The 27706-nt window shown below is 44.6% G+C and overlaps 1 protein-coding gene across 5 annotated transcripts in view; it reads right to left on the reverse strand.

Annotated features, from left to right (window-relative positions):
• Positions 1–27706, reverse strand: part of Slc38a1 (solute carrier family 38 member 1) — a 70001-nt gene that overhangs the window by 26291 nt on the left and 16004 nt on the right. For all 5 annotated transcript variants that reach the window (XM_031353898.1, XM_031353883.1, XM_031353878.1 and 2 more), the window contains 3 exons: positions 26419–26634; positions 16620–16695; positions 11359–11474 (listed from right to left, as the gene is read on the reverse strand). In XM_031353898.1, coding sequence (XP_031209758.1) covers positions 11359–11474; positions 16620–16695; positions 26419–26540 — 314 coding nt within the window. In that variant the 5' untranslated portion in view covers positions 26541–26634. The remainder of the gene's footprint in view (positions 1–11358; positions 11475–16619; positions 16696–26418; positions 26635–27706) is intronic.

The following is a 27706-nucleotide window of genomic DNA, read 5'->3' on the forward strand; positions in this document are numbered from 1 at the left end:
CTTTATCAGAGGCACTGTGGGTAAACCCAAGCTAAGCAACTAAGAGTTGAACCTCCGTAAACAAGGCTCAGCAGCAGTCTCTGGCCAGCCCTCTCTGTTTACCAAACAGACCCTCATTGTGAGCATTTCTCTATTTCTGAAAAGCCTCTAAATCCAATGAATTTCAATAGAGGTCAACAGCTCTAGCCCGGTCCTTTCTACATGAGTTCCCAAGGTTGGCAAGTTCCAACGTGTCACTTCTCCTTTCAAGCATTATTCCCGAACAAGGGCCTCTGAGGCCAATGGGTTTTGCTGCCAGCGAAAGCACATTTTTCTCTTCAGATCATTTCTAAGGAACCATCACCATAACTCCAAGAATTCTGAAAAACAAGTAACTGACTGACAAGAAGGGAGATGAGTATATGTCTGCCCGTGGACCTCCTAGGATCATCCGGAAGAGTGAGGTCTCCATTTTGATACTGCATGTTCTTCTTTCCTTAGGAGTGCCCAGAGCAGAGGTGTTAGCATTAATAAGAATTACTTTGATGTGTAGCATATACACCATCCTCTTTTTAAAGCAAAATTATCACCTTGTGTGTGTGTGGGGGGGGTCATTCCAGCACCTTGCCTCTTAAGAATACACTGGAAAAGATAATGATAGTTCAAGGACAGAAGGCTCGGGGGCTGGAGATGGCTCGGCTGTTAATAGCACGACTGCTCTTACTGGTTCAATTCCCAGCAACCACATGGTGGCTCACAACCATCTGTAATGGGATCTGATGCCCTCTTCTGGTGTGTCTGAAGACAGCTACAGTATATTCACGTACATAAAATAAATACTTTAAAAAAAAAAAGAAGAACCGAAGGCTCTTTGGAAAGGCACATTGCAACCTCCAACTCAGTGGAATTGTAGGAAGTATAGACATTAGAGCGTAAAAGCAGGGGACAAATGCCTTGGGAATGGGGAGATGGCTCAGCTGGTAACGTGCTTGCTGTGCCAGTCTCATCCCTGGCACCTGCATAAAACAAAACCATGCGTGGGGTGGCTTGTGAGCCGTCACAGCGCCGGGGATGTAGAGGCAAGCAGACGTCTGATGGCTCTCACTCACCCCTCAGCATGTCTGGTGAGTTCCAGGCCAGCAAGAGATCCTGTCTCAAAATTCTTGGCAGATGACACCTGAAGAGTGACGCTCAAGGTTGACCTTTGGCTTCCTAACACAACACACATGTGCACCTAAACATACATGTGCACTCACACACACACAAACATGTGTCTTACTAGAGAGGAATAGTTGGGGATAACATGGTCTTAAAATGACAGCATAATTCGGATCAAATTCCTATAACGTATTATAGGATGACAGGGTAAGTGTGGCGCAGTCTGTAACTCAATATCCTGGCCAGTGCACACAGAAGTGCACAGTAACTCAATATCCTGGCCAGTGCACACAGAAGTGCACAGTAACTCAATATCCTGGCCAGTGCACGCAGAAGTGCACAGTAACTCAATATCCTGGCCAGTGCACGCAGAGGTGCACAGTAACTCAGTATCCTGGCCAGTGCACACAGAGGTGCACAGTAACTCAGTATCCTGGCCAGTGCACGCAGAGGTGCACAGTAACTCAATATCCTGGCCAGTGCACGCAGAGGTGCACAGTAACTCAATATCCTGGCCAGTGCACACAGAGGTGCACAGTAACAGGTCGTCCCCACAGAGGTGCACAGGTCCTCCCGGCCAATAGTCACTGTTTCCCTGCAACAGTGTCACAAAGCAATGTCACGTACATATGATCTACCCAGGGAAAAGTGTTCCATACCAGTTCCTAAGTCCATTTGACTCTTCTAAGCAATACATTAACACACATGGAACTGCCACAGTTCTTCAGCCCATTTTCTGATTGTAGATTTGTCATTGTCTGACTTTACTATTTCTCGGTGTTTAGCTTGATTACAAATCATTGAAAGTTCAGTTGCTTCTTCGAAAGGGCTCTTTAGTAGTGCTTAAACTGAATTTGTGGGGAAGCCAAGCAAACCAGGGAAAGCTACAGTGATAGCTTTGAATGAGAAATGTCTCCTATAGCTTTCGGCATTTGAATCCTGTCCCCAGCCTGGTGGTGCCATTTGAGGAGGTTTAGGTGGGACAGCCTTGCTTGAGGAATATGTCTCTGAGGGCAGCTTTGAGAGGAAAAGCCTCTTCCTCTTCCCTCTTCCCTCTTTCGACTTTGTGCTCGTGGTGAAGAATGTGAACTCTCCTCACGCCTGCCACGCGGCTGAGCTTCCGCATCGTCGGGGCCTCTCAACACACCAACCTTAAGACCAAATAAAACCTCTCCCACCTCAGTCACGATGGCTTCTCCTTATCACAGCAACAGAGAAGCAATTCACGCCACTGCCGGATGCAGCAACAGCGTAGGTTTATTGTTCTGCCACGGCGCACTTCAGGCATGGAGTTCCGTCGCTGCTGCTCCAGATCTCCGCTCTGCGCAGTCTGACCCTGCAAAGCTGGTTCCCTTGTCTTGGTGGAGGAGCTTGTTCTTAAAGAGACCTCAGAACGGTCATTCAGGAGTGCTGATCATCAATTTCATCACCCGAAAGCTGAATTACGTTAGGAAGTGAACAGTAACTGACCAACATCCATTGTCAAGGCCACGTTTTCTCTAATACATTAACATGTCCAGTTCCCGCAGATGACAACAGTGAAGTCCCCTGTTCCGGATCACACACGTCTGGATGGAATCCTGGCACCCTAGATTGTAGCTCATGGTCATAGATAGTTACTGAGCCTCAGTTAAGTTTGTGGGGAAAGTTCCTGGGGTTGAATGGGACTAATGTGGTATGTATATTTATCTGTTACTGTGGTAATACGGACTTAGTGACTACTAACCTAGCACTCTAGCTACACAGGGAGGACTACAAAGTTCTTTCCCTGCCAGGAGCTACAGACAGTGACTGCACCGTCCCTCACCCATGCAGATAGATACACACACATACACGCACACTGCATACTCGATCGCCTCCCATAGTAGCCCCGGAGTCCTAGGGGCCGGTACCAATGACCGCACCTTCTCCTACATACCACTTTGAACAATGGGCTTTTTCATGCTTTCTCTATTTTGTTTCTACAGTCCCTACCCAAATTGAGACAGGAACTTTTCATCCAACATAGATAAACATCTGACACTATAATCAACTACATTAAATCTGAACTGTTGCTTTTGCAGACTGCAATGTTGTTTCAAAATTAACGCCTGCAAAGGATGGCTTACAAACTCACTGTCCACGATGAGCTGCCATCTCAGGGGTCTGCGCTCTTCTTTCATGGTTTTCCGTCTAAGGGCTGGGCTGGGGAGACGTGTCACAGAAGACAGGAATGCTGTGCAAAGCTGACAATCTAAATTCAGTCCTGGGAGCCCGAGCAAAAAGCTGGATGAAAAGGCACACATCCGAAATCCCAGCATTCTACAGTGAGAGCCCGGATTTCTCTGCGCAGTCCTGGTTGTCCTGGAGCTCTCTGTGTAGACCAAGCCGGTTTGAACTCCTGCCTCTGCCTCTTGAGTGCCTGGATTAAAGCATCCCTGTGCTACCACGACCAGCTCAGTAAATGTTTTTTTGTTTTTTGTTTTTAAGTTCAAAATGATTATAACTTTAAAGGTGATAATGTTAAAATGAGAGTAAATGTGTTAAGATGCCATGGAAAAGGATGAAGTTTATTGTCTAACCGGACTCCACCACAAGTATTTTATTTTTGTACTATGAAATTATATATTCTAAAGAAACTTAATTCCTATAAAACATATACTTTTAACAAAAATATTTAGAAAATGTAAAAAAATAAAATGGACATCATTGTTCCCCATCAGTACTGATTTGCTTCGTATTTAGGGGCTGTTTGTTGAGACATGGTCTTGCAATATATATAAGCCAAGCTGGCCTCCAATTTGAGATCCTTCTGCCTCGGCACATCTGAGTGCTGGGACGATGGGCACAGGCCACCAATACTGACGCTCTGCTCAATATTAAATTTTTGTATTGCACTTATTGACTTAGTTCATGTTGGGGGAGGTGCACACCCCACAGTGTGCACACGCGTGGAGGTCAGAGGACAACCGGGAGAAGGCTATGCTCTCTACACCTGCTGAGTCCTGGGGCCAAGCTCAGGTCAACAGGTTTGGGGGGCAAGGGCTTTTAACCTGCTGAGCTGCCTGGCCTGCCCTGCTCTCAGTTTTGCGAAGACAAAGATAGGAGATGCTTATAAAAAGACTAGAGGAGAAGATGAAATGGCTGCACATCTCTCCTGTGGGTATCCCTTCATCGGATCCCCACTCCTGGGAAAACTGGATTCTGTGATAGCTCAACCCGGCTTATTCCTCACAGAAAATAAATTTGTTAAAATAAACAAAACAAAACCAACCAACCAACCAACAACAACACAACCCTGCACTCGCAAAGTCCTCTCCAGCATACTTCCTGTTTCCTAAATGTAAGGCTAAGGACCCAAAATTCAGTAAAATACAAAAAGATAATGGTATTCTCCTGAGAGGGGAGAACACCTTTGAGTTTAACTGAATTAGATGTGGCCCATGGTAAAGGCAGCCATAATGCTAGGCCAAAAACTGAACCCGAAATGTATCCAAGAGAAAGAAAGCACACCAAGAATTTTCCAGACCCAGTGAAGAGCTCCGCACCCAGCCCCGGAGCGACAGGGAGGAGCCTGCCCAGTTGAGGCTCTAAGGAAGCGGGGGCAGCCCGGGAGGTCCTTCCCTGCTGGCCGGTGAGCTGGAGCAGGGCCCTGGAGCAGCTGATCCCTGAGGCTGCCAACTGCTGGCTGGCTCTGAGCAGCTGCAGGGGCAGCTGGCTTTTTGAACAAGTCAGTGCTTCCTTGTTCGGAAGCTACAAAGTTTCATGTTCTGTGAGGAACTTCTGAGTCTTTATACTCCCGTCCACGTGAGGGGGGAGGGGGGTGTTTGATGTGCCTTGTTTGCTCTTAGAGTGTATCCAATAAAACGATCCTTCACGGCTTCATCCGGAACCAGATCCCTTCAACACTGCGCACCGTTTACCCAGTCCCTACCTTCGTTCAGGGATTAAAAAGCAACTAACTACATCAATTATCCCTAAACCAGTATAATTAAGTCATTAATCTTTCTAGGAATGGTAGACTGGATATAAGGATTTGCTTCACCCACCTCGTGAAGTCCCCGACAGGACTTTGTTCTACTGTATTAATTTATTTACTATTACATTGCTAACACATAAAAACAGGTCCATTCTGGAGGGAGAAGAGGCAGAGCTGGAACCTGGAGAGAAAGACAAGATCAATGTAGTTCACACCAGAATGTCCGAGTGCTGTCAGTATTCCAAGAGGCCAGAGGAAATGGGACGGTGGGCTAAAAAGACACTGAGTATGTCTAATTTCCTGGAAGAAGATGCTAGATGCTCTCCCCCTCCCCATCATATATACCATAAATACAAGCACTCAGGAGGCTGAGGCAGGATGCTTGCAAGTTGGAGGCCAGTCTGGGCTATATAGTGAGTGAGACCCTTTCTTTAAACAGATAAACCCAGTCTCAAGGTAGGGAACACAGGCACGGGCTGTAATGGAAGCGGAACATTCAGAAACACAGGCCCCTATCCTTTACCCTCACTCGGTCTTACAAAGACTGCAGCCACGCCCTGCAGGAAGGACAACCTCAACAACCAAAGAAGCGTGTCCTACAGAACCCACACTGGTGGTTCCTGGGGCGGAGGACTTCTGCAAGTACCTCAGGGGAGACACTACCAACAGGCCCGATGCCGACTGCTGGGCTCCACTTGGTCTCGTTTTCCCCTTCTAGATCAGAGCCAAAACAGAAGCACTAGCTCACACTGTTTTAAGTGTGACATGAAAGGGTACACCCAGAACAGACAGAGGTCGACCGGGAGAACAGGGATCAGAAAGCAAACAGATGGCAGGGAAATCCATGAGATGGATGGCCCAGTCTGTCCAGCAAATGGATCCCATGGGGAAACTGGAGAGAAGTGGGGAAGCTACACAGATTAAAAAGAGACTTAAGGTCTAGCAGCCAACTGCATCCGGTGGACCATATTGGAAGAACCCAAGTGTTTCTATCTGTTCGTGATGGTGAGTGCCCGCAATCCCAGCACCAGAGGCAGAGGCAGGCAGATCTCTGTAAGGGCGAGGGCTACCTAGTAAGACACCATCTCAAAAATATAAAAACTTGGGAGGTGGCTTGTAGGAAAGAGAACAGCAGAGAGTGAGACTGAATGCTCTGCTTGATGTTTGTAACTCTTGTATCAAGTTTGAAGAAGAGGGCTTTATAAGTTACTCTTTGAGATGAATGCTTTTCCAAATTATCAGAGTCAATGAACCAAATTCTTACCTACACCTAATGTCTGTGCCACCCTCCAAGCAGAACCATTGTTCATTGAAACAGTTGGTAAATGTCTTCATGGATAGATCATCTTAATACACACACCATTTCTTAAATGAATGTAACCTGTTCTCTGTGGGCTGAGAATGAAGACAATCACTCAAGTTAAATAGCTTTGACCATAGCAGGAAATCTGTATGCAAAAATTGAGCCTACAATTCATTCCTCAGTGCAGCAGAACTGTCAACTCTCAGCTTAGCTCTGATGGAGGTAAAATCCTTTGGTGATGTGAGAGTCATTGAAGTACAGCCTTATTACAATGAACTCCAATGTCTAAAAATTGTTCTTATTTTGGGCTTGTACCACAGTAAGAGGCAAGATTTTAAACTCTACTAAATATTATGTTAGAGTGCTTGAATTTTAGAGCTATACAGAAATGTCTGTTTTGGGTTTTGTTGGGCCCTGACCCCCTCTCTAAGATGAGTTGCTCTGTTAGCTTGTCGCCTAGGGCATCAGCACACTGTGTTCGCCCTGAGTCATTTCCTACCTAGCTCGCGAAGACAAGGAGCTCACGAGCTCACAAAACAACGAACTTGTAAACAGGGTGCTTTTCCACTGTGCTTCTGGGTTTTTTTCCATTCTGTTCGGCCAGGATATATATTGGTGCTCAATTCCTAAGTAAAGCAGCATTCTCTTCTCACGAATGACCCCGTGTCTGTGTTTTCTTTCAAATCCTCAGGCCTTCACCCGTTTCTTAGTAACATTGACGGCGCGGGCCCATCAGATGGAGGTCCCACCAAGATAAGGAAAGAAAGGAGTCCCTGAAGGATCACCCCGGAAGGCTGGCTAGCAGGTAAGGAGAATGGGGTGTATTGAAGATGGGCACCACCAGCTCAAGTCTACTGCTTGTAGACTAACTGGTGGATTTATTAAAACAGCAAGGAACTGGCATAAAGATAAAAACAGCCAAAGAGTTTATGAAAACCTTGGAAAAGACCAGTCCTTGGTTTATCCACTTGGGAGAACTTAATATTCCCGATTGGAAACAGGTTAAAACTGATTCGCATCAAAAGGAGGTTCCCAAGACATTCCCTTTAGCAACATTTTCTTTGTGGAGGCTAGTGAAGGGGGTTTATTAAGTGAAAATACAAAAGTGAAAAAAAAACAGAGGGTCGAAATTACTCGAACTTTTGAAACAGCACAGGATGATTGTTCTAGGATGTATTTACAGGCATCTGAGGACTCTTCAGGCAAATCCACCTCCTCAGATGAGGAAAAGAGATTAGAGAAGGAAGTACAGGAATTGTCTAAGAAGGCTAAAGAGTCTAAGGTGAGGGGAAAAGAAAGACCTCCTAAGACTAATCCCTTGTACCCTGATTTAGGAAAATTAGATTCGGCTCCTTTGGAAAGTGTTTCGGGGGGGGGGAGTAGCATATCGTGGAATTGAGACTCAGAACCCCCAAGGACAGTTAGTAAGCGAGCATACTCCTCTTAATTTTAAAGACATAAAACAACCAGAGGAGGCAGTGATTACTTATGAGCCTCATGCTCCCTTCACTGGTGCTATTTTGGAATCTCTTGCAATTTTAAATTGTACTCCCTATGATTGGCAACAGTTATGCAGAGCAGTGATATCGGGAGGAGACTATCTTATATGGAGGGAACAGTGTACTCATATAGCCCAAAGAAATGCTGCTGGTGGTTGGGGGTGGGATATATTACGTGATATGGGAGCTGTAATTACTACCCAACCCGTCCCACGTATGCTCCACAAACTGGGATTTGCTCTGGGGAAAGGCCTAGGAAAATATTTGCAAGGAGATCCTCAACCCATATCTGATAAAGATCTTATTACCCAGGATAGCCAAAATAAAAGGAGATTAGGAAATTTATCATGAGGGTCACTGCTCAGTTGCCTCCTGCTTTAAAACCCATACCCATGTCTTGGAAAAGCGATGATCCAGTGTGGGTGGAGCAGTGGCCCCTCACTTCAGAAAAACTGGAGGCTGCCATTAGTTTTGATGAAGAACAAGCAAATATCACAGGAGTTTTTAGGCTCACAGATACCCTTTGTTTTTCTATAGTTAAAAATATCTCTCTGTTAGTATTTCTTCATTTCTCCCTCCATTTTTCTTTGTGGTCTGATAATGCAGGAGAGAGTCTTAAATGTTCTTCACAGATTTGTCATCTAAGAAGCAGGATTGAACACACTTTAAGGCACCACTGTGAACCTTCAGGATGGTGAGGACGAAGACAGTACGTTCCCAGTAAAAATAAAACCCAAACCAAATCGTGCAGAAAAGATCCAGGGTGAGGAGAACACGGGTCTTCACCACAGGAAGACCACAGCAAGCCGGTCATGGTTCTGAAGGCAAACTGTTGCTAATACAGAGTGCCACAGCAACACAAACTGACAATCAAACACACAGCAAGAGCGGAAACATCCTCAGACAGAATGTCTCAGGAACAACAGTAAGGAAGCAAGTCCGGAAAGACCAGGAGATGGAGTACAGAACACCAGAGATCGAGCAGGGAAGAGAATTCCCAGAAATAATGAAGACCCTCCCTAGCCAGGAGTCCCTCCATGGATCGGCTCCACCAACTGTCAAACAGGGAACTAGCAACAGAGCCTTCCCCTATGGCTGTCTCCATAGAGACCTTACACAGAGCAAGAGGTACAGGAGCTGTGTAGTCTGGGAGTAGATGCTTAACACTGTGTCCACACATAACTTGATACATTAAGGTCGATTTTACAAAAAACTAAACAAACCACAGAGGCAGTGAGACAGCTCACTGAGCAAAGGCGTTTGCCTCACAAAACCCGATGACCCGAGTCAGATCCTCAGACCATGTGAAGGTAGAGAAACAACGTCACAAGTGACCTGTGACTTCCACATTCACACACACACTAATAATAATTATTTTAATAAAATATATTTATATTATTTATATATTTAATTTATAATACAAGTTATGCTTATACTGTTGTATTTTAATTTTAAAAAAGAAAAAGAAAGCTGGGAGGTGGTGGCACATGCCTTTAATCCCAGCACTCAGGAGGCAGAGGCAGGTAGATCTCTGTGAGTTCAAGGCCAGCCTGGTACAGAAGGAATTCCAGGACAGCCAGAGCTACATTTCTTTCTTTTCTTTTCTTTTTTTTTAATCTTATCTCAAAAAATCAAAAGTGAGGCAGGAGGAGAAAGAAAGAAATGGAAATTGATGCAACACATTTCTGAATAAAGAGACAGCTAGTACTGTAACAGCATTGTAAAAAGTCACAGAGTTTTAGGGATGAGCAGGGCTCTGAGCGTTCCTAAAGAAGTTTCATGTCCAGAAAAGAAAACCCAATCTCAAAGCGGTCAAGTCAGCTGCCTAAGATAACACTGATGTTTCTAGAGGAGATGGGAGCTAACACACAGATGCCTCATTTAACAAACGCTGAGAGTCGGAAGTGTAACCACTCAACATGTCTGTAGACCTTCAGAGGTTCTGGTTTGTGCAGATGAAATACAAACAAGCAAACAAAAAACAAAACACAAAATATATTGCCCAATACACCATTTTACTTTTAAACCTGGTATACTGGTTCACTCTGTATTACATATATACATGAGGTGTGTGTGTGTGTGTGTGTGTGTGTGTGTGTGTGTGTGTGTATCGTTTGGCCAGTTTTGTCATTACCTCAAATAAAACAAAGCTCCCATTGAAAGGACCAGAGCATGAAGCAGGCCAATGAGGAGGCTAGAGGTGGGCGGGACCTCCCAGACACCTGAGTGTGAGTATGAAGCGTCAGGGCTTGTGAAGATTTTCCATAAAGTCCATTTTGACCAAGTATCAACTGAAAATATTTGTCATGCTCCATGCAACTGTCTGAGATGAACTTATGCAAACAGAAAGCTGGCAGTTTCCACTGACTCTGAGGAAAGGTGCAGCGAACTGCTCGTCTCCAAAACAAACAGTTCCGTGGTACATCTTGGATAGTTACAACCCAGTGGCAATTACTTTTGCACACAGTGCATGCTCCTAAGCAGCTCAACTACCGGAGCGATAAGAAGCTGGGTTAAATGTTTCATATTTTTGACCCCGTTGTTGAGACTTAAGAGTCCAGAAATAACAAATACAAAAAAGTTAAAGCTAATTTTGAATGTTTCAGTGTGTACAAAAGCATACACACTAATAAGCAAGATTTCCTTCTCTTAGGCACTAAGTCTGTTACTGGAGCCACTCAGGCAAACCTGAAAGCATGTACTGGTTACTTAACCAAATTAATAAATAAACGAATAAATAAAAACTGTCTAGAAACATCTCCTCCCTCCCCCGTGTGATAAAGGACATGCATGAAAGGCAGATATGACCGTTCCTAGGTGTGGCTGGTAAGGTTTTTATTGGAGATGTGAGTTCAGACTGAACTCAGCCATGAAAGAGGGGCAGAGGAGAGAGAAAGAGATGAAAGAGTGAGATGAGGAGGAGAGAGGAAGGAGAGAGAGAGAAAAAAGGAAAGATGAGAGAGGAGGAGGGAGGGAGAGAGATGAGAGAGAGGGCAAAAGGGAGGGAGGGAGAGAGGGGGAAGAGGGAGAGGAAGATAGAAAGAGGGAGGGAGAAATGAGAGTGAGAAATGGAGGGAGAGAGAGATGAAAGAGGGAGGGAAGAAGAGAGAAAGGAAGGGAGAGAGGTGGAGGGAATGAGAGAGGGAGGAAGAGAAGAAAGGAAGGTAGAAAGAGAGAGGGAGGAAGGGAGAGGGAGAGAAAGAACCTAGAGAAAGTACTATAAGAGGAGAAGTTAAAGTACAATATGGCAGGTAGGCTGATGTAGGAGTAAGAAGCTGGGGGAAGGGAAGTCCTGGGCTGGAGGTTTAGGTCAGAGCACAGAGAGGAGGAGCCCCAGGTAAACCAAGCAAATACCTAAGAGACACCAGTTAGCCATTTGTCCCCAGGTTTCTTTGGGAACTGACAGAGGGCATACCAAAACCCAGATGTAAAACAGAACCCATGGTCCTGTCAATACTCACAAAAAGAGCAGGATCCCAGTGTTGGCCAAGGCGAAGGCAAGGCCCAAGATCCCACTGCCCATGATGGCGTTGCTCAGGTTAAAAACAGACATCCCCAGAGAGGTTGTTCCTGGAATCTGGACAGTGGAGACAGACACGTCACTGAGCACGTGGTCTCAAAGCATTTCTTCAAGCCAAAGCCTTTCCAGTGTTACCAGAACCCACCGAGAAATGAAACTTTTTCTGCAGTCTAATTTTTTTTAGTGGGTTTTATGAGAAAATGTAGCCAGTGACACAGTAACATTTTCAGGGCTGAATGAAAGCCCTGGCCCCTGTGCATCTGAGAGGTACACTAGTTAACACATACACTGTTCTCTCTCTCTCTCTCTCTCTCTCTCTCTCTCTCTGTGCTCTCCCTCCCTCCCACCTCCCTCCAACCCCATCCACTCCTCCACTTCTCTTCAGAAAAGGGCCTCCCACAATGACTATCAACCAGCCATGCCATATAAAGTTGCATTGAGACAAGGCACCGCGGTGTAGACAGACAAGGTAGACCTGTGTGGCAAGTGGGAGAGCTGGCCCTGACCCTCGCTGGATACAACACTTAGGGAAATAGTCTCTGCACCTCCCCTGGGCACCAGGGCAGAGCTGGCCCTGGCTATGGGTGTAGGTGGTGAGCCAGTCCTGAGTGTGTGAGAATGTAGGAGCTGGCTCTGCCCCTTGCCAGCATTAGGTGGCCAGTTAGGAAAGGGCAGGAAATCAACCTCAGTGGTGTGGTGCAGGAGAGCTGGCTAGCCGAGCAGCTCAGATCCAAGGCTTTGACTTGGCTCACTCCAACATCTGCCCCATCAAGGAGCTACTAGAGTGTGCAAAAGAGCCAGTCCTACAGATCCAAAACTAAAAGATTTCCATGACACATGACCACACCCAGTGAGGATCCAGTACTGATAAGAGTAGGAGGTGCCAGAGGCCTTAAAGCAGACCAACCCTGCAATGAACATCTGCAAGCGAGGAAGTGTGGACAGAAGGCAACACTGTGGATACACTGTGACACACACACTGCAGCTTCCACAAGTTGTTCTTTCTCTTTTGGGGGGGGGCGGATTGCAAAGGCAGGCACAAGGAGATATTAGTGGAATTGGGGTGCATTCACAAAGAACCAGTAAAAAGTTAAGAAGGAAACACTAGACACCTTGTCTTTTAGAAAAGCTAGACAAGGCAACCCAGCAGGAAAGGACCCCAAAGGCAGGCAACAGAGTCAGAGACAGTCCTGCTCCCACTGTTAGCCCTGCAAGAAGACCATGTTGAGGGCCTAGGTCAGCCTCATGCCTGTTGTCCCACTTCCAGAGAGACACCCTGGTTCAGTCTCTTGTGAGCCTCTACGGACCCAGGTCAGTTGATTCTGGGGGTTTTCTTGTGGTGTCCTTGACCCCTCTGGCACCATCAACCCTTCTTCCCCTTCTTCCACAGGACTCCCTAAGTTCTGCTTGATATTGGCTGTGGTCTCTGCATCTGTTCCCATCAGTTGATGGATGGAGCCTCTCTGATGACGACTGAGCTAGATGCCCATTTATGACTCTAGCAGAATATCCTTAGGAATCATTTCACTGGCTTTTTAAATTGATTTTTTATCTATTATTTATTTTTTGCCATCCATGTTTGGTTCTATGCTGGGTCTCTGAGCCATCCAGTATCTGGCTATTGGCTGTGCTGGAGTAGGCTCCTTCTCATGGCATGGTCTCAAGCCTTAGTTAGCAGTCATTGTCTGGCTGTCCCCACAATTTCTTTACCCCTTCATATCAAGCTTGCAGGACAAATCGAAGGCTGAAGGTTTTGTGTCTGGGTTGGTGTCCCAAGCCCTCCACCTGATGTCTTGCCTGGTTACAGGAAATGGTGGGTTCACTTGATCATGGTGGATGGTCTTTTTGATGGGTTCACTTGATCATGGTGGATGGTTCTTGGATTTGGTTTGTGAGTATTTTATTGAGAATTTTTGCATCAACATTCAAAAGAGAAATTTGTCTGTAATTCTTTCTCTGTTGAGTCTATGTGGTTTAGGTATCAGGGTGACTGTGACCTCATAAATGAATTTGGCAGTGTTCCTTCTGTTCCTATTTTGTGGAATAATTTGATGAGTGTTGGTATTAACTCTCCTTTGAAAGTCTGGTAGAATTCTGTTCTAAAACCTTCTGGTCTCGGGCTTTTGTTGTTGTTCTTAGTTAGTTAGGAGACTTTTAAGGACTATTTCAATTTCCCTATGAGTTATAGGTCTATTTCAAGTTTCTTATCTGATCCTGATTTAACTTTGGTAAGTGGTATCTATGGAGAAAAATTGTCAATTTTTTTAGATTTTCCAGTTTTGTAGAGTACAGGTTTTTGAAGTGAGACCTAATAATTTTTTAGATTTCCTCAGTGCCTGTTATACCCCTTTTTTTCATTTCTGATTTTTTTTTGTTTTTTTATAATTTAGATACTCTCTACCTTCTAGCTAGTTTGGCTAAAGGTATGTCTATCTTGCTGATTTTATGAAAGAACCAACTTTTTCTTTCACTGATTCTTTGTATTGTTTTCTTTCTATTTTATTGATTTCAACCCTGAGTTTGATTATTTCCTGCTGACTACTCTTGGGAGTTTTAGAGCATCCCAGGTGAGCTCTTAAGTCACTAGTATGAGGTCTTACCAATTTCTTTTGGGGGCACATAGTGCTTTGAACTTTCCTCTTAGCACTGCTTTCATTATGTCCCACAGGTTTGGGTATGTTGTGCCTTCATTTTCACTGAATTCTAGGAGATCTTTAATTTCTTTCTTTCCTCCTTGACACGGTGGTCATTCCATAGGTTTCTTCAATCTCCATGAGTTTGTAGGCTTTGTGTTGTTTCTGTTGTTGTTGAAGTCCAGCTTTAATCCATAGTGGTCTAATAAAATACAGGGGGTTATTTGACTCTTCTTGTATCTGTTGAGACTTGCTTTGTGACTGGGTATATGGTCAATTTTGGAGGTTTCGTGAAGTGCTGAGAAGGAATATTCTTTTGTGTTTGGGTAAAATGTTCTATAGATGTCTGTCCGGTCCACTTGAGTCACGAGGTCTGTTAGCTCCATTATTTCCCTACTTTAGCTTAGTTTCTGTCTGCATGACCTGTCCATTGGTAAGAGTTGAAGCCTCTTACTATTAATGTTCCGAATTCGATGTATGATTTAAACTTTAGTAATGTTTCTTTAACAAATGTGGGTGTCCTTGCATCTGGGGCAGAAATGTTCAGAATTGAGACATCATCTTGGTGGATTTTTCCTTTGAGGAGTATGAAGTGTCCTTCCCCATGTCTTTTGATTAATTTTGGTTGGCAGTCTATTGTGTTAGACAGTAGAAGGGCTACACCGGCTGGCTTCTTGAACAGTCTTTCCTGCCCTTTCCTCTGAGATAACGTCTGTCTTGGATGCTGAGGTGTGTTTCTTGTATGCAAGCAGAATGGTGGCTCCTGTTTACCCATCCATTCTGTTAGTATGCATCTTTTAATTGTGCAGTTGAGTCCATTAACGTTCTGAGATTTTGTTTGTTTGTTTTTCAAGACAGGGTTTCTCTGCATAGCCCTAGCTGTCCTGGAACTCACTCTGTAGACCAGGCTGGCCTCAAACTCAGAAATCTTCCTGCCTCTGCCTCCCAAGTGCTGAGATTAAAGGCGTGCACCACCACCACCTGGCCGTTCTGAGATATTAATGACAAGTGATTGTTAATTCCTGTTATTTTGATGTTGGTGGTGGTGGTAGTGTGTGTGTGTTTGTGTGTTTATGTGTGTGTGTGTGTGTGTGTGTATTTGCTTCCTTTCTGGTTTTGCTGGTATATAAATAAAAACAATTTCCTGTGTTTTCTTGTGTGTAGTTAACCTCTTTGGGTTGGAGTTTTCCTTCTAGTATTTTCTGTAGTCTTTTAGAGACTGCAAGACATCTGTCCAGGCCCTTCTGGCTTTTAGAGTCCCTTGAGAAGTCAGCTATAATTCTAATTCGTCTGGTGTTTCATGGTCTTTTTCTCTTTTAATCTTTTTTGGTTCTATACATCCAGTGTTTTGATTATTATATGGCAGGGGACTTTCTTTTTTTTTTTTTTTTTTTTTTTTTTTTTTTTTTTTTTTTTTTTTTTTGGTCCAATCTGTTATGTAAGGTTTTTGTATGTTTATAGACATCTCTTTCTTTAGGTGAGGGAAATTTACTTCTATGATTTTGTTGAAAATATTTTCTGGACCTTTGAGCTGACAATCTTCTTCTTTTCCTATTATTCTTAGGTTTGGTCTTTTATAGTATTCCAGATTTCCTAGACATTTCATGTCAGGGACTCTCTAGATTTAACATTTTCTTTGACCGATAAATCCATTTCTTCTATCATATCTTCAATGCCTGAGAGTCTCTATTCCATCTCTGATACATTGTTGGTGAGGCTTGTGCCTGTAGTTCTTGTTCACTTACCTAGATTTTCCGTGTCCAGAATTCCCTCAGTGTGTGTTTTCTTTACTGCTTCCATTTCAATGTTCATGTCTTTAACAGTTTCCTTCACTGGCTCCCCATACCCCCCTTAGCATTCTATAAGTGATGTATTGATTTCCTCCAATTTTTTTGTTCGTGTTTTCCTTGATTTCTTTAAGGTTTTTTCCCCCATTTCTTTTTTAAGAACCCCTACTATTTTCATAAAGCTGCTTTTGAGGTTGTTTTCTTGTGATTGAGCTGCATAAAAATATTTGGTACAGGTCTTACTGTCCTAGGACAGCATGGTGTCATACTGCCCTGCCTGTGCTTGACTGTCTTCTTACAATGGCCATCTGAGTCTGGGATGATTATTGGCCTAGGTACTGATTTCTGAGTGGATGGGCGTTTTGTTTTTTTGGTTTCTGTTTCCTCTTTGGTCTTGTGGCCTTCGTGGCCTGGATTTCTGACCAGGTCAGGACTTCTGGCAACTTGCTTGGCCTCTGATGCAGCAAAGGGTCTCTCCTTTTGACTGACGTGGTCTGTGCCTAAGCAGAGGTGAGGTGGGGCCAGAAGAGGCCACTACAATGGTCTTGGAGAATTGAGTCCAGGGAGTGGGGCAGTTCAGCTGGCAGGGGCTCCCTCACCTGTCCTTCTGACTTCACTACTTACACAGAGATGCTGTCCCCAGACAAGTGGTTCTCAGAGGCAGCTCGCACGTGCTACCCCACCCCCTAGTCAGGTGATTCTCAGCATCTGCTCCCATAAGCTGCCCCCAGTCACATAGCTCTCAGAGTCGGCTCTCACCCTTACATACACATGACACTTACATATTCATCACATTTCCTTTTCTCCAGATGGCTGTTGGTGAGGCTCCTCCTACTCTCCCGATCAGAGATGAACTTGCTGAAAAGACACACAGAACACGGTTAACCTTATGTTAATGGCTGTGAGCTTAGCAGCAGCATTTCCAAAACACACTGCATACAGCAAACTGACAAGTGGTCAGCTGGTTGCCAAAAACTGTCTTATCAACCATCTCACCACTGTGTGCGTGTGTGCATGCATGTGGTGTATGCGTGTGTGCATGCGCGCATGTGCGCGGGGCACACTTGCGTGTGCATTCTCTATATTTCTGTTATCAAATAAGCTCCAAGCATTCCCAGGCAGGCTCTTCCCCTCATTCCTTTTTATATTTCTCACACTACCATCCACAAAGGGATTGTCGCTTATCTTGAATGAGATGCTATAAGGTTTAAATCATTTTGAATCATTTTCAAAGTAAACTAAAACATCACACACAGTATAAGTTAGCTTTTATGCAGATTTTCCACCAAGTAAAAAATTAGATAAAGCCAACACTACTATGCTCCTGGTGCTGGAAAGAACACTGGAGGCAAGGTCCCTCCTGAGCTCAGATCCTACCATGCAGGGTCACTAAACGCAACCCCTGTTCCCCACGCCCTTGCAAATAGACAGCAGCTGCTCTACCACCAAACATCCAGTTAGCACTGGCTCTGTGCAGCACAGAGGGACAGACACATGGGCTGGGAACCGCCCATCAGGGTCCAGATTGGCAAGTTATGGTAGAGTTACAGCCTCATAGTTAGAGTCAAAGCCAGGGACTTAAAACTCAGTTTTAATTCAGACTCTAACTAGGTCCAAAGGCTTGGGTATATGACCTTAGTATTCTCATCTGTGAAATGGGAGGAACACCATCAAGATGCCTCACAGTTGTAGGAGGATGGAACATGATCAAATCCAACACCCAACTCAGGGCATGAGCAACGGAGGTCAGTCCTCTCCCAGGGGAGGGGCATAAATTAGGATTGGGTGAGGTCCAGACAGAAGAAACTCTAGCATGCAACATAGGGACAGCTACACAGAAGAACATAAAATGTTCTCAAGACTAACACAACCCAGGAAGAGTTAACTCAGAACTGGACAATATAAACTTGGAATCTGTGAAAATTCTCCATTAAAAGAAAGCTTCTGGGCCGGGTGATGGTGGTGCATGCCTTTAATCCCAGCACTCAGGGAGGCAGAGGCAGGCGGATCTCTGAGTCTGAAGACAGTTCCAAGACATCCAGGGCTACACAATGACACACACACACACACACACACACACACACGAAACAAACAAACAACCCCAAAATAAAACAAAACAATAGGTTCTATTACACAAAAATCTATTCCCAGAGAAACTGATGTTCTCCTCCCATCTTTACTTGAGTTCCAAGAACTGAACTCAGGTCACTAGATTGCACAATAAATGCCTTCCCCACCGAGCCATCTCGCGGGCCTCTCTTGTGTATATTCTTAAAGCATTTCAAGAATGATGTTTGGCCCTTGTGCTGGCTAGTTTTATGTCAACTTGACACAAAGTAAAGTCATCCGAGAGGAGGGAACCTCAATTAAGAAAATACCTCCATAAGATCTGGGCGGTCTGAAAGCCTGGAGGGCATTGTCTTAATTAGTGACTGATGCCAGAGGGCCCAGCCCATTGTGGGCTGTGCCATCCCTGGGTTGGTGATTGATCTTGAGTTGTATAAAAAAGCAGGGTGACCAAGCTAGGGGGAGCAAGCTGGCAAATAACACTTATGCACAGCGTCTGCATCAGCTCCTGCCTCCAGGCTCTGCCCTGCTTGACTTCCTATCCTGACTTCCTTCGATGAACAGTGATGTGGAAGTGTGAGCCGGATAAGCTCTTCCCTTCCCATCCTGCTTTGGGTCACGGTGCTTCACCAGCAATAGAGACCATGTTGAACACAGCCCTTCTTGAGAAATTCAACTGTCTGGTTATCATCAGAATAAACCAGAGTATATGCTTCATCACTAATTTCAAAACCACTTGAATCTAATTTAAAGAAACACCTTTAAACTCTATTCAGAACTTTATTTTCTGAATGATGCTACAAAGTCGCACTAAAGTTTCTTTTAAACAAACTGCATCCCTAGTGTTGACTTATTTCTCTGCCCCCTTTCAGTGTTAATTCAGGGGTTCTGCTACTCCCACTCTAAATTTGAATTGTTCTATTTGAATAAGCCGAAGGCTACTGCTCTCTATGAGCATGTGACAAATTTACTTTCAGACCCTTGCTTGCTAGAAACTGCTGTCTACAAACCATGCTGTGCCTGGAGGAGGAAGAGACACCTGTCCCGAGACTATACCAAGCGACACCTGTCCCGAGACTATACCAAGCTAACTCTGGTATAGGAAAGGACCCAGTTAGCTAAGCTAACACTGGTCTAGGAAGGTAGAAATGTCTAAAATGAAGACGAGATGAGGAATCCAGAAAAGTCAGAAGCAGCATTGTGTAGAGTTAGGAAGAACAAGCTCAGAGGCAGAAGCAAGAGGGTAACTTTCACTCAGCAAGGCATCAGCACCTTCCAGACAGCTGTCCTAAGCCTTGAGGAGGCTCTTGCCCCTAGGATTGTAAGCAGAATGAAGGCCTACAGATCAGGCCATGGTGAGGCAGGACAAGGCAGCCCACAGGCACGTGAGTGTTGGGCTTGTCCAAATAAAGGCTCCTGCTTAAGGGTTGCTACTCAATAGACTCATCCAGGCTAATTGTAGTAACAAACTCAGGTCTGAGGAATTTGGGTCCAGCAAGACTCCCATTTGCCTGTCTTACAGGGAATGCTTGTTTTCCAAAGAGAATTTCCATTATTCTTTAAGCAAAGCAAAAGCCTAAGCATTTGGTGCCCAAATAAATCAAAGCACCCATAAATCTCTCTGTTAGGGCAGACCTGGATTCCAGGCCTGGCAGAACTCCCCAGAGCTGGTGGCAGAGGATTGCTGGGCAGAGAAGAGAGAGATGTGGGGGGGACATATGACAGGCTCAAACACCTGTGAAGAGTTCTAATACGGAGGCCTCAGCAGAACAAGAAAATTGATACAAACTTACAAACCATGACCATTAAAGTATATGAGGACCCTTTTCCTCTCTCCTGCCAGCTCACTATGGCATGACAGCAGACGGCTCAGACACCTCTGCCACTGCTGTCCTTTTCTAATGCTGTGATAAAACACCATGACCAAGGCAACTTAGTAAAGAAAGCATTTAACTTGGAGGCTCAAAGGGTTAGAGTCCATGACCACAGTGGTAGGAAATGGCGGCAGGCAGCCAGGCATGGTGCTGGAGCAATAGCTGAGATGACATCCTGATCCACAGACATAAGACAAACAGAGAACTGACTGGGAATGGTGTGGGCTTTTGAACCTCAAAGCCCACCCTCAGTGTCACACCTCCTCCAACAAGGCCACACCTCCTAATCCTTCCCAGACCGTTCCACCAACTAGGGACCAAACATTCAAACATATGAGCCTACGGGAGTCATCTCATTTGACTACAGTTGGCTTCTCCACTGGGCGTTTCAAATGTTCAGTTTGGTTCTGCCTCAGGGTTCTAATCAGAGCTTCCCCTCTTTGGCTCAAGAGGATGCTCCCAAGTATGGCTGCAGCTGTGTGCAAGACAAACCCAAGGCAGCAGCTGGAATCTGCTCTGCCAACGGTCCTCTCCCTGAAGCCCCCTCTGGCCAATTCAGACCCTTTAAACTGTCACAAGTCTCCTGGCTTTAGAGAGGGAACTAGAGTTTTCTGACCTATTTAAACACTACCTGTGGCATACACAGTGTCCTAACACATCTAGGGTACCATGTGAAGTTCAGTGATTGGTAACCAAGGTGTGTATCTTCGCACACAACAGTTCAGAGGGGTCCTCTACTATGGAAGCTTCTTCTAGAAATTAGTCATTAGGAACTACCCAAGGCTGCAGGGAGACTTAGCTACGTATTTAACTTCATTTATTTATATTTATTTATGTACTTACTATGTAAGATGGAAGTATTTAATTCCATCTATTTATTAGCTATGAACGACTTTATTCATTCATTCATTCATTTATTTCCTCTGTGTGTGTGTGTGTGTGTGTGTGTGTGTGTGTGTGTACACACTAGCACGTAAAGGTCAAAAAACAACTTTTGGGCAATGGTTTCTCTCTTTCTACCACGTGGGTCCCAGGACTAGAGCTCAGGTTATTAGGCTTGAAGTTGTGGACTAGAACAGAGGTTTTGAACTTGTGAGTTGAAGAGGGGCAGGATCCAAACAACCTTCACAGGGGTCACTCTGAATATCAATTATTTATGTTATGACTCTCATAGTAATGGCAAAATTACAGCTATGAAGTAGCAATGAAAATAACTTTATGGTTGGGGACACCCCAGCATGAGTAACTGTATTCAAGGATCACTGCATTAGGAAGGTTGAAAACAGCTGCTCTTGAATCGAGTTTTTAAAGAAAATCCCTTTTTTTTTCCAATTGCATTTTCATTTTTTTAAAGATTTATTTATTATTATAAGTAAGTACATGGTAGCTGTCTTCAGACACACCAGAAGAGGGCGTCAGATCTCATGTGGTTGCTTGGATTTGAACTCAGGACCTTTGGTAGAGCAGTTGGTGCTCTTACCTGCTGAGCCATCTCACCAACCCCTCCCAATTGCATTTTCTTCTCTCTGGTTTTCAAATCTTTACTCTGTATTCCTGTAAACTTAAAAGAGAAAAAACCAACTTTTCTTTTCCTAATGGAAAATTCCACTCAAAACAACCAGGACAGGCAGCTTCTACTGCACGGTCTGTCTCACCATTTTCTTTTTTAAAGGCAACTGGCTGTTTAAAATCACTGACCTCTGGCACTGAAGCTGACATGAAACTTATTTTTATTGACTTAAAAAGTGCTGTGAGAGGTGGCATCTGTGACAGGTAGGATGACAAACTTATTATTAAAAAGAGTTTACATTGGGTCAGTCTGTACCCATAAAGTGGAATGCTGGTCCATCAAGCAGTCGGCTGCTCTGTGAATAAAATAACATGGAACGAAAGCTTACAGCAGATGACTTAGTGACAAAGCCCTAAAGAAGGACTTAGGCGTCCTTCAGACAGGATGTTCGAGAAGCAAGCAATATAAAGCTGTCCCATAAAATTGAAAGAACACAAAGAGACCAGTTAGTGACGAACTGTGCGCCAGAAAGAACGTCTTTGGATGGGACTGTCCCCCCAAGCTGGGTTCCTGCTAGACTTTCCTAGTTGGCTTGAGGAATTTACAGCACAAAGATAAGCAAGAGCAGAGCTCTTGGACTTAAATGTTGGCCCCTAGTCCTCTCCCTGATGGACTGACAGACAGACATTCCACAGAGAAAAAGAAGGGCAGAAGGAAGAGACACATCAAAAGGGATCAGGGACAGTGTGGTGGATGTCTTTGTAACATTCGCATTCTGGTGTGAGAACTCAGTCCCAGGCCAACCTGGGCTACACAGTTAGTTCCAGCTAGCCTGGGCTGCAGAGCAAGTCCCTGTCTCAAAAAACAAACAAACAGAAAAAACAAACAAACCCATAAATTATATATGCATATATAAAAATGTGTGTGTTTTGTAATGTATGTGGGTGGGATGGGGTATCAGCAAGCACATACAGAGAAACAAACCAGAAGTCTGAAGGTGAAGCCTGAGGGTAGACAAAACCTTATTTGGCTTCAAACTCCGCTGACCACAGGACAAGGGAGACCTGACTTGTAATGGACTGACAGAAGCCACATTAGACTTTTCCGGCCCGTCTCCCCCCAAATATAGAGAAATTAGGGGAAAAGGATAGCTTTTCAGAGGATCTCCATGTTGACTCTGCGTAACAATGACCACACATTCTTTCAAAAATAAATCTTAATCGAACTGTATTCCTGGTTCACACAGAGTAAAGGGGAAAAAAAACGCATGCATGGGAAGATAGGTTCAGAGCTTTCTGCATATACAAACATCTCTTCAAACTTAGGACAGCAATCAAAGCAAGCATTAAAACCAAAAGCCGATCACTGCTGGGCAGGATGGAGGAGAACACAGTTGCCAAAGACACAGTGTTACAGTTTTATTGATGCAGACACTTCTCAATCTAAGAGGCTTGGAACTGCCAGGCCAGACACCTGGCCAAGCAACCCCACCCCCATGAACACAGCTCACCCGCCATGGACGCAGCTCATTTAGTTTCTGTAACAATGAGTGGGCTCCGTCTTATTTTAGAGAAATTGACTAACCCGATTGAAGTTACCCTGCTGACTCCTGAACTGCTGCACTCCAAGCTGAACCTGGACAGGCGACAGCACACACAGCCCTGTGTTCTCAATCCACCAAAGGGACAGCATCGCCTATGCCCTGACAGCCCTAGAGCCAGCCCTAGGAGGCTAGGTGAGGTTCCCAGAGGAGGAAAAATAAAATCACAGAAAATCTAGGACATGCCAGTATTCAATACTGAGTGTTATAAATGACTCACTTTAAGCTATGCAGCCTCTCTCCATCCCTCTTTCACTGGCCTCTCTTCTCCTCAAAAATTCCAGTTCTGCCCTGACTCAGGTAAGAACAGTCATACCAAGATGACCAAGGCCTCTCTCCCAGGAATCTCATGCACAGGCATCATTAGGAACTGGTTCCTCATCCCAAACACTAGCCAGAGCCGTCCTTGCTCGACCACACTGGAAAGCACCCTCAGGGCCACTCCAGACCTCCTGAACTAGAACCTGCATTAGAAGCAGCGGTCCAAGGATTCACACACGCATTAAAATGTCTGACAACGGCCTAACCGACTATGTATAAGGCTGGTCATCCCTAGCTTCAAGTTCTCACTTTCTGGCAATACACGGTGTATAAAAAGCAAACAACTGGCTTGGAATAACTGCAAGCATGCCCATGTGGCTCTGCTCTGTGAGTAATTAAACCTCAGAAATGATTCTCACTGTATCTGGGTTAGTTTCCAGGCAAAGCTATGAACAAGATGAGAAGTCAAATCAAGATCAGTATCTTCAACGATGTCTCCAGTTCCCAACAAAGTGGCCCTGACAGGGAGAAGTTCAGTGCTTGGGAAACTTACTTCTCTTAGATTATATAATGAGCCCCGCCTTCCCACAAATGTGAGCTAGCTACAGGAAGGGCCAAGGGCGGCAGAGCTTGAACGAGGAACATGGGATACACCAATGAAGAAAGGTAGGCCACTTTTTCTTTTTTTTTTTGGTTTTTCGATATAGGGTTTCTCTGTGTAGCCCTGGCTGTTCTGGAACTCACTCTGTAGTCCAGGCTGGCCTCGAACTCAGAAATCCACCTGCCTCTGCCTCCCAAGTGCTGGGATTAAAGGCATACGCCACCACCGTCGGCTGGTTTTTTTGTGTTTAGTGTTTGTTTCCTTTTATCTGTTTCATGCTGTCATATTTTGTGTTTAGTTGTCAGAGCTAGAAATGAAGTAAGGGCTGGGGCTGAGTGGTCAAGCCTGGCATACAAAAGCCCTGAGTTCAATTCTTTGTACTAACAAAAGCAACAGACAAACCTAGCAATGAAGCAAGAATTGTGAGTTATGTCAGTAAAGGACAAGAAATAAAATGAGATTTAGAAAGAATTGAGAGAAGGAGGGAGGGGAGGGAAGAAGGAAGGAAGGAGAGGAAAGAAAGGGAAGGGAGGGAGGGAAATAAAGAAAAAGGAAGGATAGACAGACAGACAGACAGACAAGGTACTGACTCTCAGAGTATGGGAAAGTCCCCCTGCACCAACTGTGACCTCATCACCGTGTGTGGGGAAGTGAGCTCACCCTGTTGGAGGCCAAAGTCTGGACAAACAGGAGTGTTCCTTCCAACTAATGCCAAGTGAGAGTCACCTAAAAACCCGACACTTTGTAAGTAGAACGTATAAAATTCAAGGGTGGACTCCAGGCTGTTATAAATGACTCACTTTAAGGTAATGTCGCTTTGAGAATGTAGCTTTGTTAAAAACCCCAGAATGTCCTACTTACCACCGTGAGGTAGAGGTCAGCAGGAACTAGAGTGCACAGACAGCTTGGAGCCACGGGAACTGTTACACCCCAGACGTTCAAGCAAGGGGCTAGCCTTGCCTCACACAAAGAAGGATAGAGAGACAGATTTAGGTGGGTCAGGATGGCTCCTTAATTGGCAAATTCTCTAATCTGCAGGGTGCTTGTTTTGCATCATGGTCTAAAGAGCCATGGTAGTATAAGCAAAACACTTGGAAATCCAGAAAGAGATTCAAGATTTGTGAGTTCGTGGCCAGCCTAGTTTGTATAGTGAGTTCCAGGTCAGTTAAGAGTACATAGATAAACCTTGTCTCAAAAAAAAAAAAAAAAATGCTGCTGCTGAAATGGCAGTTATGGGGCCAGAGATATACTTGATGCTCTTTGGGAGTACCCAAGTTCAATTCCCAGCTCCCATGTTAGGAGGCTCACAACTGCAGATAACGCCACTCCCAGAGAGCTGACACCCTCTTCAGGTCTCCATGGGCAACTGCACCCACATGCACACACTGGCACACAGACACTCTCGTATACATAATTAAAAAGAAAAGAAATGGAAGCCACTATTAATTATCACTTGAAACTGTGGAAGGAGTAAGTAAATGATTCCAATAAAAAGCAACATCATCTAACACCGTGAACACGCACGGACACGAGGACGTTCTGTGTTAGGGGCTTAGCGTTCACTACAGGAAGGGAAAGGGAACTGAGAAAAACGATCACTCCGTGGCATGCCACGTCAGCACGAACTCCAGACTCTCAGAAATGGTTTCTACAAAGATGCCCGCTTGCGGCTGGGCCTTTACCTCTGCATCCCTGCCTCCCTGGGGCCTTAACAAAGTGTAGCATGGATGGCATTCTAATCAGCGGTCCCATGGGACTGATGGGATGACCCAGCCGGTAAAAGGCACTTGCCACCAAACCTGACCACTGAGTGGGATCCCTGGAATCCACCTGTTGGAAAGAGGGAGCCAGCTCCCAAAGGTCTTTGCACGCTTACCACGACCCGTCCCTCCCCATCTTAAAGGAGTCCTGCAGGCACCACCCTCTCCCAGACTCCTGCAAAGACGGCTTCCTGCTATGGATCCATGAATACAAACAAATAAAAACCAAACATAAAAAGCCACTATGTCCCAGGATGATCTCAAGTAATTTAAAATCAATAAATTTGGTTCTACCCTGGTAATAGCAGTCTCAGACTTGAGAATGAGAAGGACATGTACCAGGTTGGCCCTCTTTCCTCCCACCCCACCCCCTCTTTTCTCTTCCCATGGATTATTTCTCTCCCACAGTCCTTCACAGAGCTCTCTGGGCTTATCAGTTGTTATTATTATCTAAAATCCAAACTTCCCATGATGTTCAGAATGATGGTGCTCTTGTATTTTCTACTCATTTGTAGAAATAACACACAAACGCAACTTGGATGGTTTCTTAATTAAAATGCGTAGCAATGGTTACAGCACATGTCTGAGTGTGAGATGTGGTAAATTTCCCCATCAGTCTAATTCACAGGCATAAGGCTTTGAGATGTGTTGGCTGGTTGGGGTCCAATGTATTTATACATTTTTATTCGACTCGATTGAAAGACTTGAGAAGATGAACAAATTACTCTTCTCTTCCCCTCATCTGCCATTCCAGAAGCCGTGCAACAGATGTCACAGAAGAAATTCAAATTGCATCTTCAGGCGGAGTGCAACTTTAGTGAAAAAATAATTCCCCCAAATCGCTAAAACCCCAGGACGGTTTTCTACGCCACCCCTTCACTGCGTGGCGCTCAGGGGAAGGTGCTCACCTATTTATCTGGCCATTTTCTACTTCCGTGAAGTCATTAGAGTCATTGCTGACGTTGTCATCTTCAGGCACCGTCATGTTCTGCAGCTCCGTTAACTCGAGGCCACTTTTGAAATGCATCATATTCGGGAGTCTACAGTCAAAATATCAATCCAAATTTCTTCTGTTCTGAGGATTTTTAGTAGCAGACAGCCGCAAAAATAGATGCCTGAGACCCCTGCAACGGAGCACAATAAAGAGATATTAAATGAATGGAAGACAGTGCCAATGATGCATGAAAAGCAAGCACATAATAAATGGGGCAAGAAATGACACTTTTAGATTTTGCTACTAGACGCAGGAAAGCAAGAAGCTTATGTCTGAACTTTATAGAGTTTACTTTGTTTTGTTTTTTCAAGACAGGGTTTCTCTGTGTAGCCCTGGTTGTCCTGGATCTCACTTTGTAGGCCAGGCTGGCCTCGATCTCAGAAATCAGCCTGCCTCTGCCTCCCAAGTGCTGGGATTAAAGGCGTGCACCACCACCACCTGGCCAGATTTTACATTTTCCCCTCCATTTTTCTACTATAAAGTAAGTCATATCCCATAACCATTAGCTCATATTTATAGAAACCTAAAGTTAATGGCTCAGCATTTAAGAGCACTGACTGCTCTTCCATAGGTCCCGAGTTCAATACTCAGCTACCACATGGTGGCTCACAACCATCTGTAATGGGATCTGATGCCCTCTTCTGGGGTGTCTGGAGAGAGTGACTTAATACACAATAAATAAATAAACCAAACAAAAAACAAATAGATAGAACTAAAACTAAACCCTTTAAAATATAAATAAAAAAAGAAACCCCAACTTAGCAGCAGGCAACATACACACTCTTTTTATGAACCTGTGTTTTAAAATGATACTCGAAGGGCCAGCAAGATGATTCAGCAAGTTAAGGCGCTTGCTACCAAGTCTAAGTATCTGATTTCAAGTCTCATGACACACACATGGTGAAGAAGAAGAATCAACTCCTGCAGCAGCCTCTGACTTCCACACATGTGCTGTGGCATACGTGTCCACCAACCATAAACACACGAGAGATTTAAAATCTTTACTTATTTATTTATTGTATGTATATGAATACACTGTCACTCTTTTCAGGCACATCAGAAGAGGGCATCAGATCCCATTACAGATGGTTGTGAGCCACCATGTGGTTGCTGGGAATTGAACTCAGGACTTCTGGAAAAGCAGTCAGTGTTCTTAACTGCTGGGCCACCTCTCCAGCCCAAGATTTAAAATTTAATCAGTA

The sequence above is a fragment of the Mastomys coucha genome, unplaced genomic scaffold (genome assembly GCF_008632895.1).
Source record: "Mastomys coucha isolate ucsf_1 unplaced genomic scaffold, UCSF_Mcou_1 pScaffold11, whole genome shotgun sequence".
Classification (NCBI taxonomy): Eukaryota; Metazoa; Chordata; class Mammalia; order Rodentia; family Muridae; genus Mastomys; species Mastomys coucha.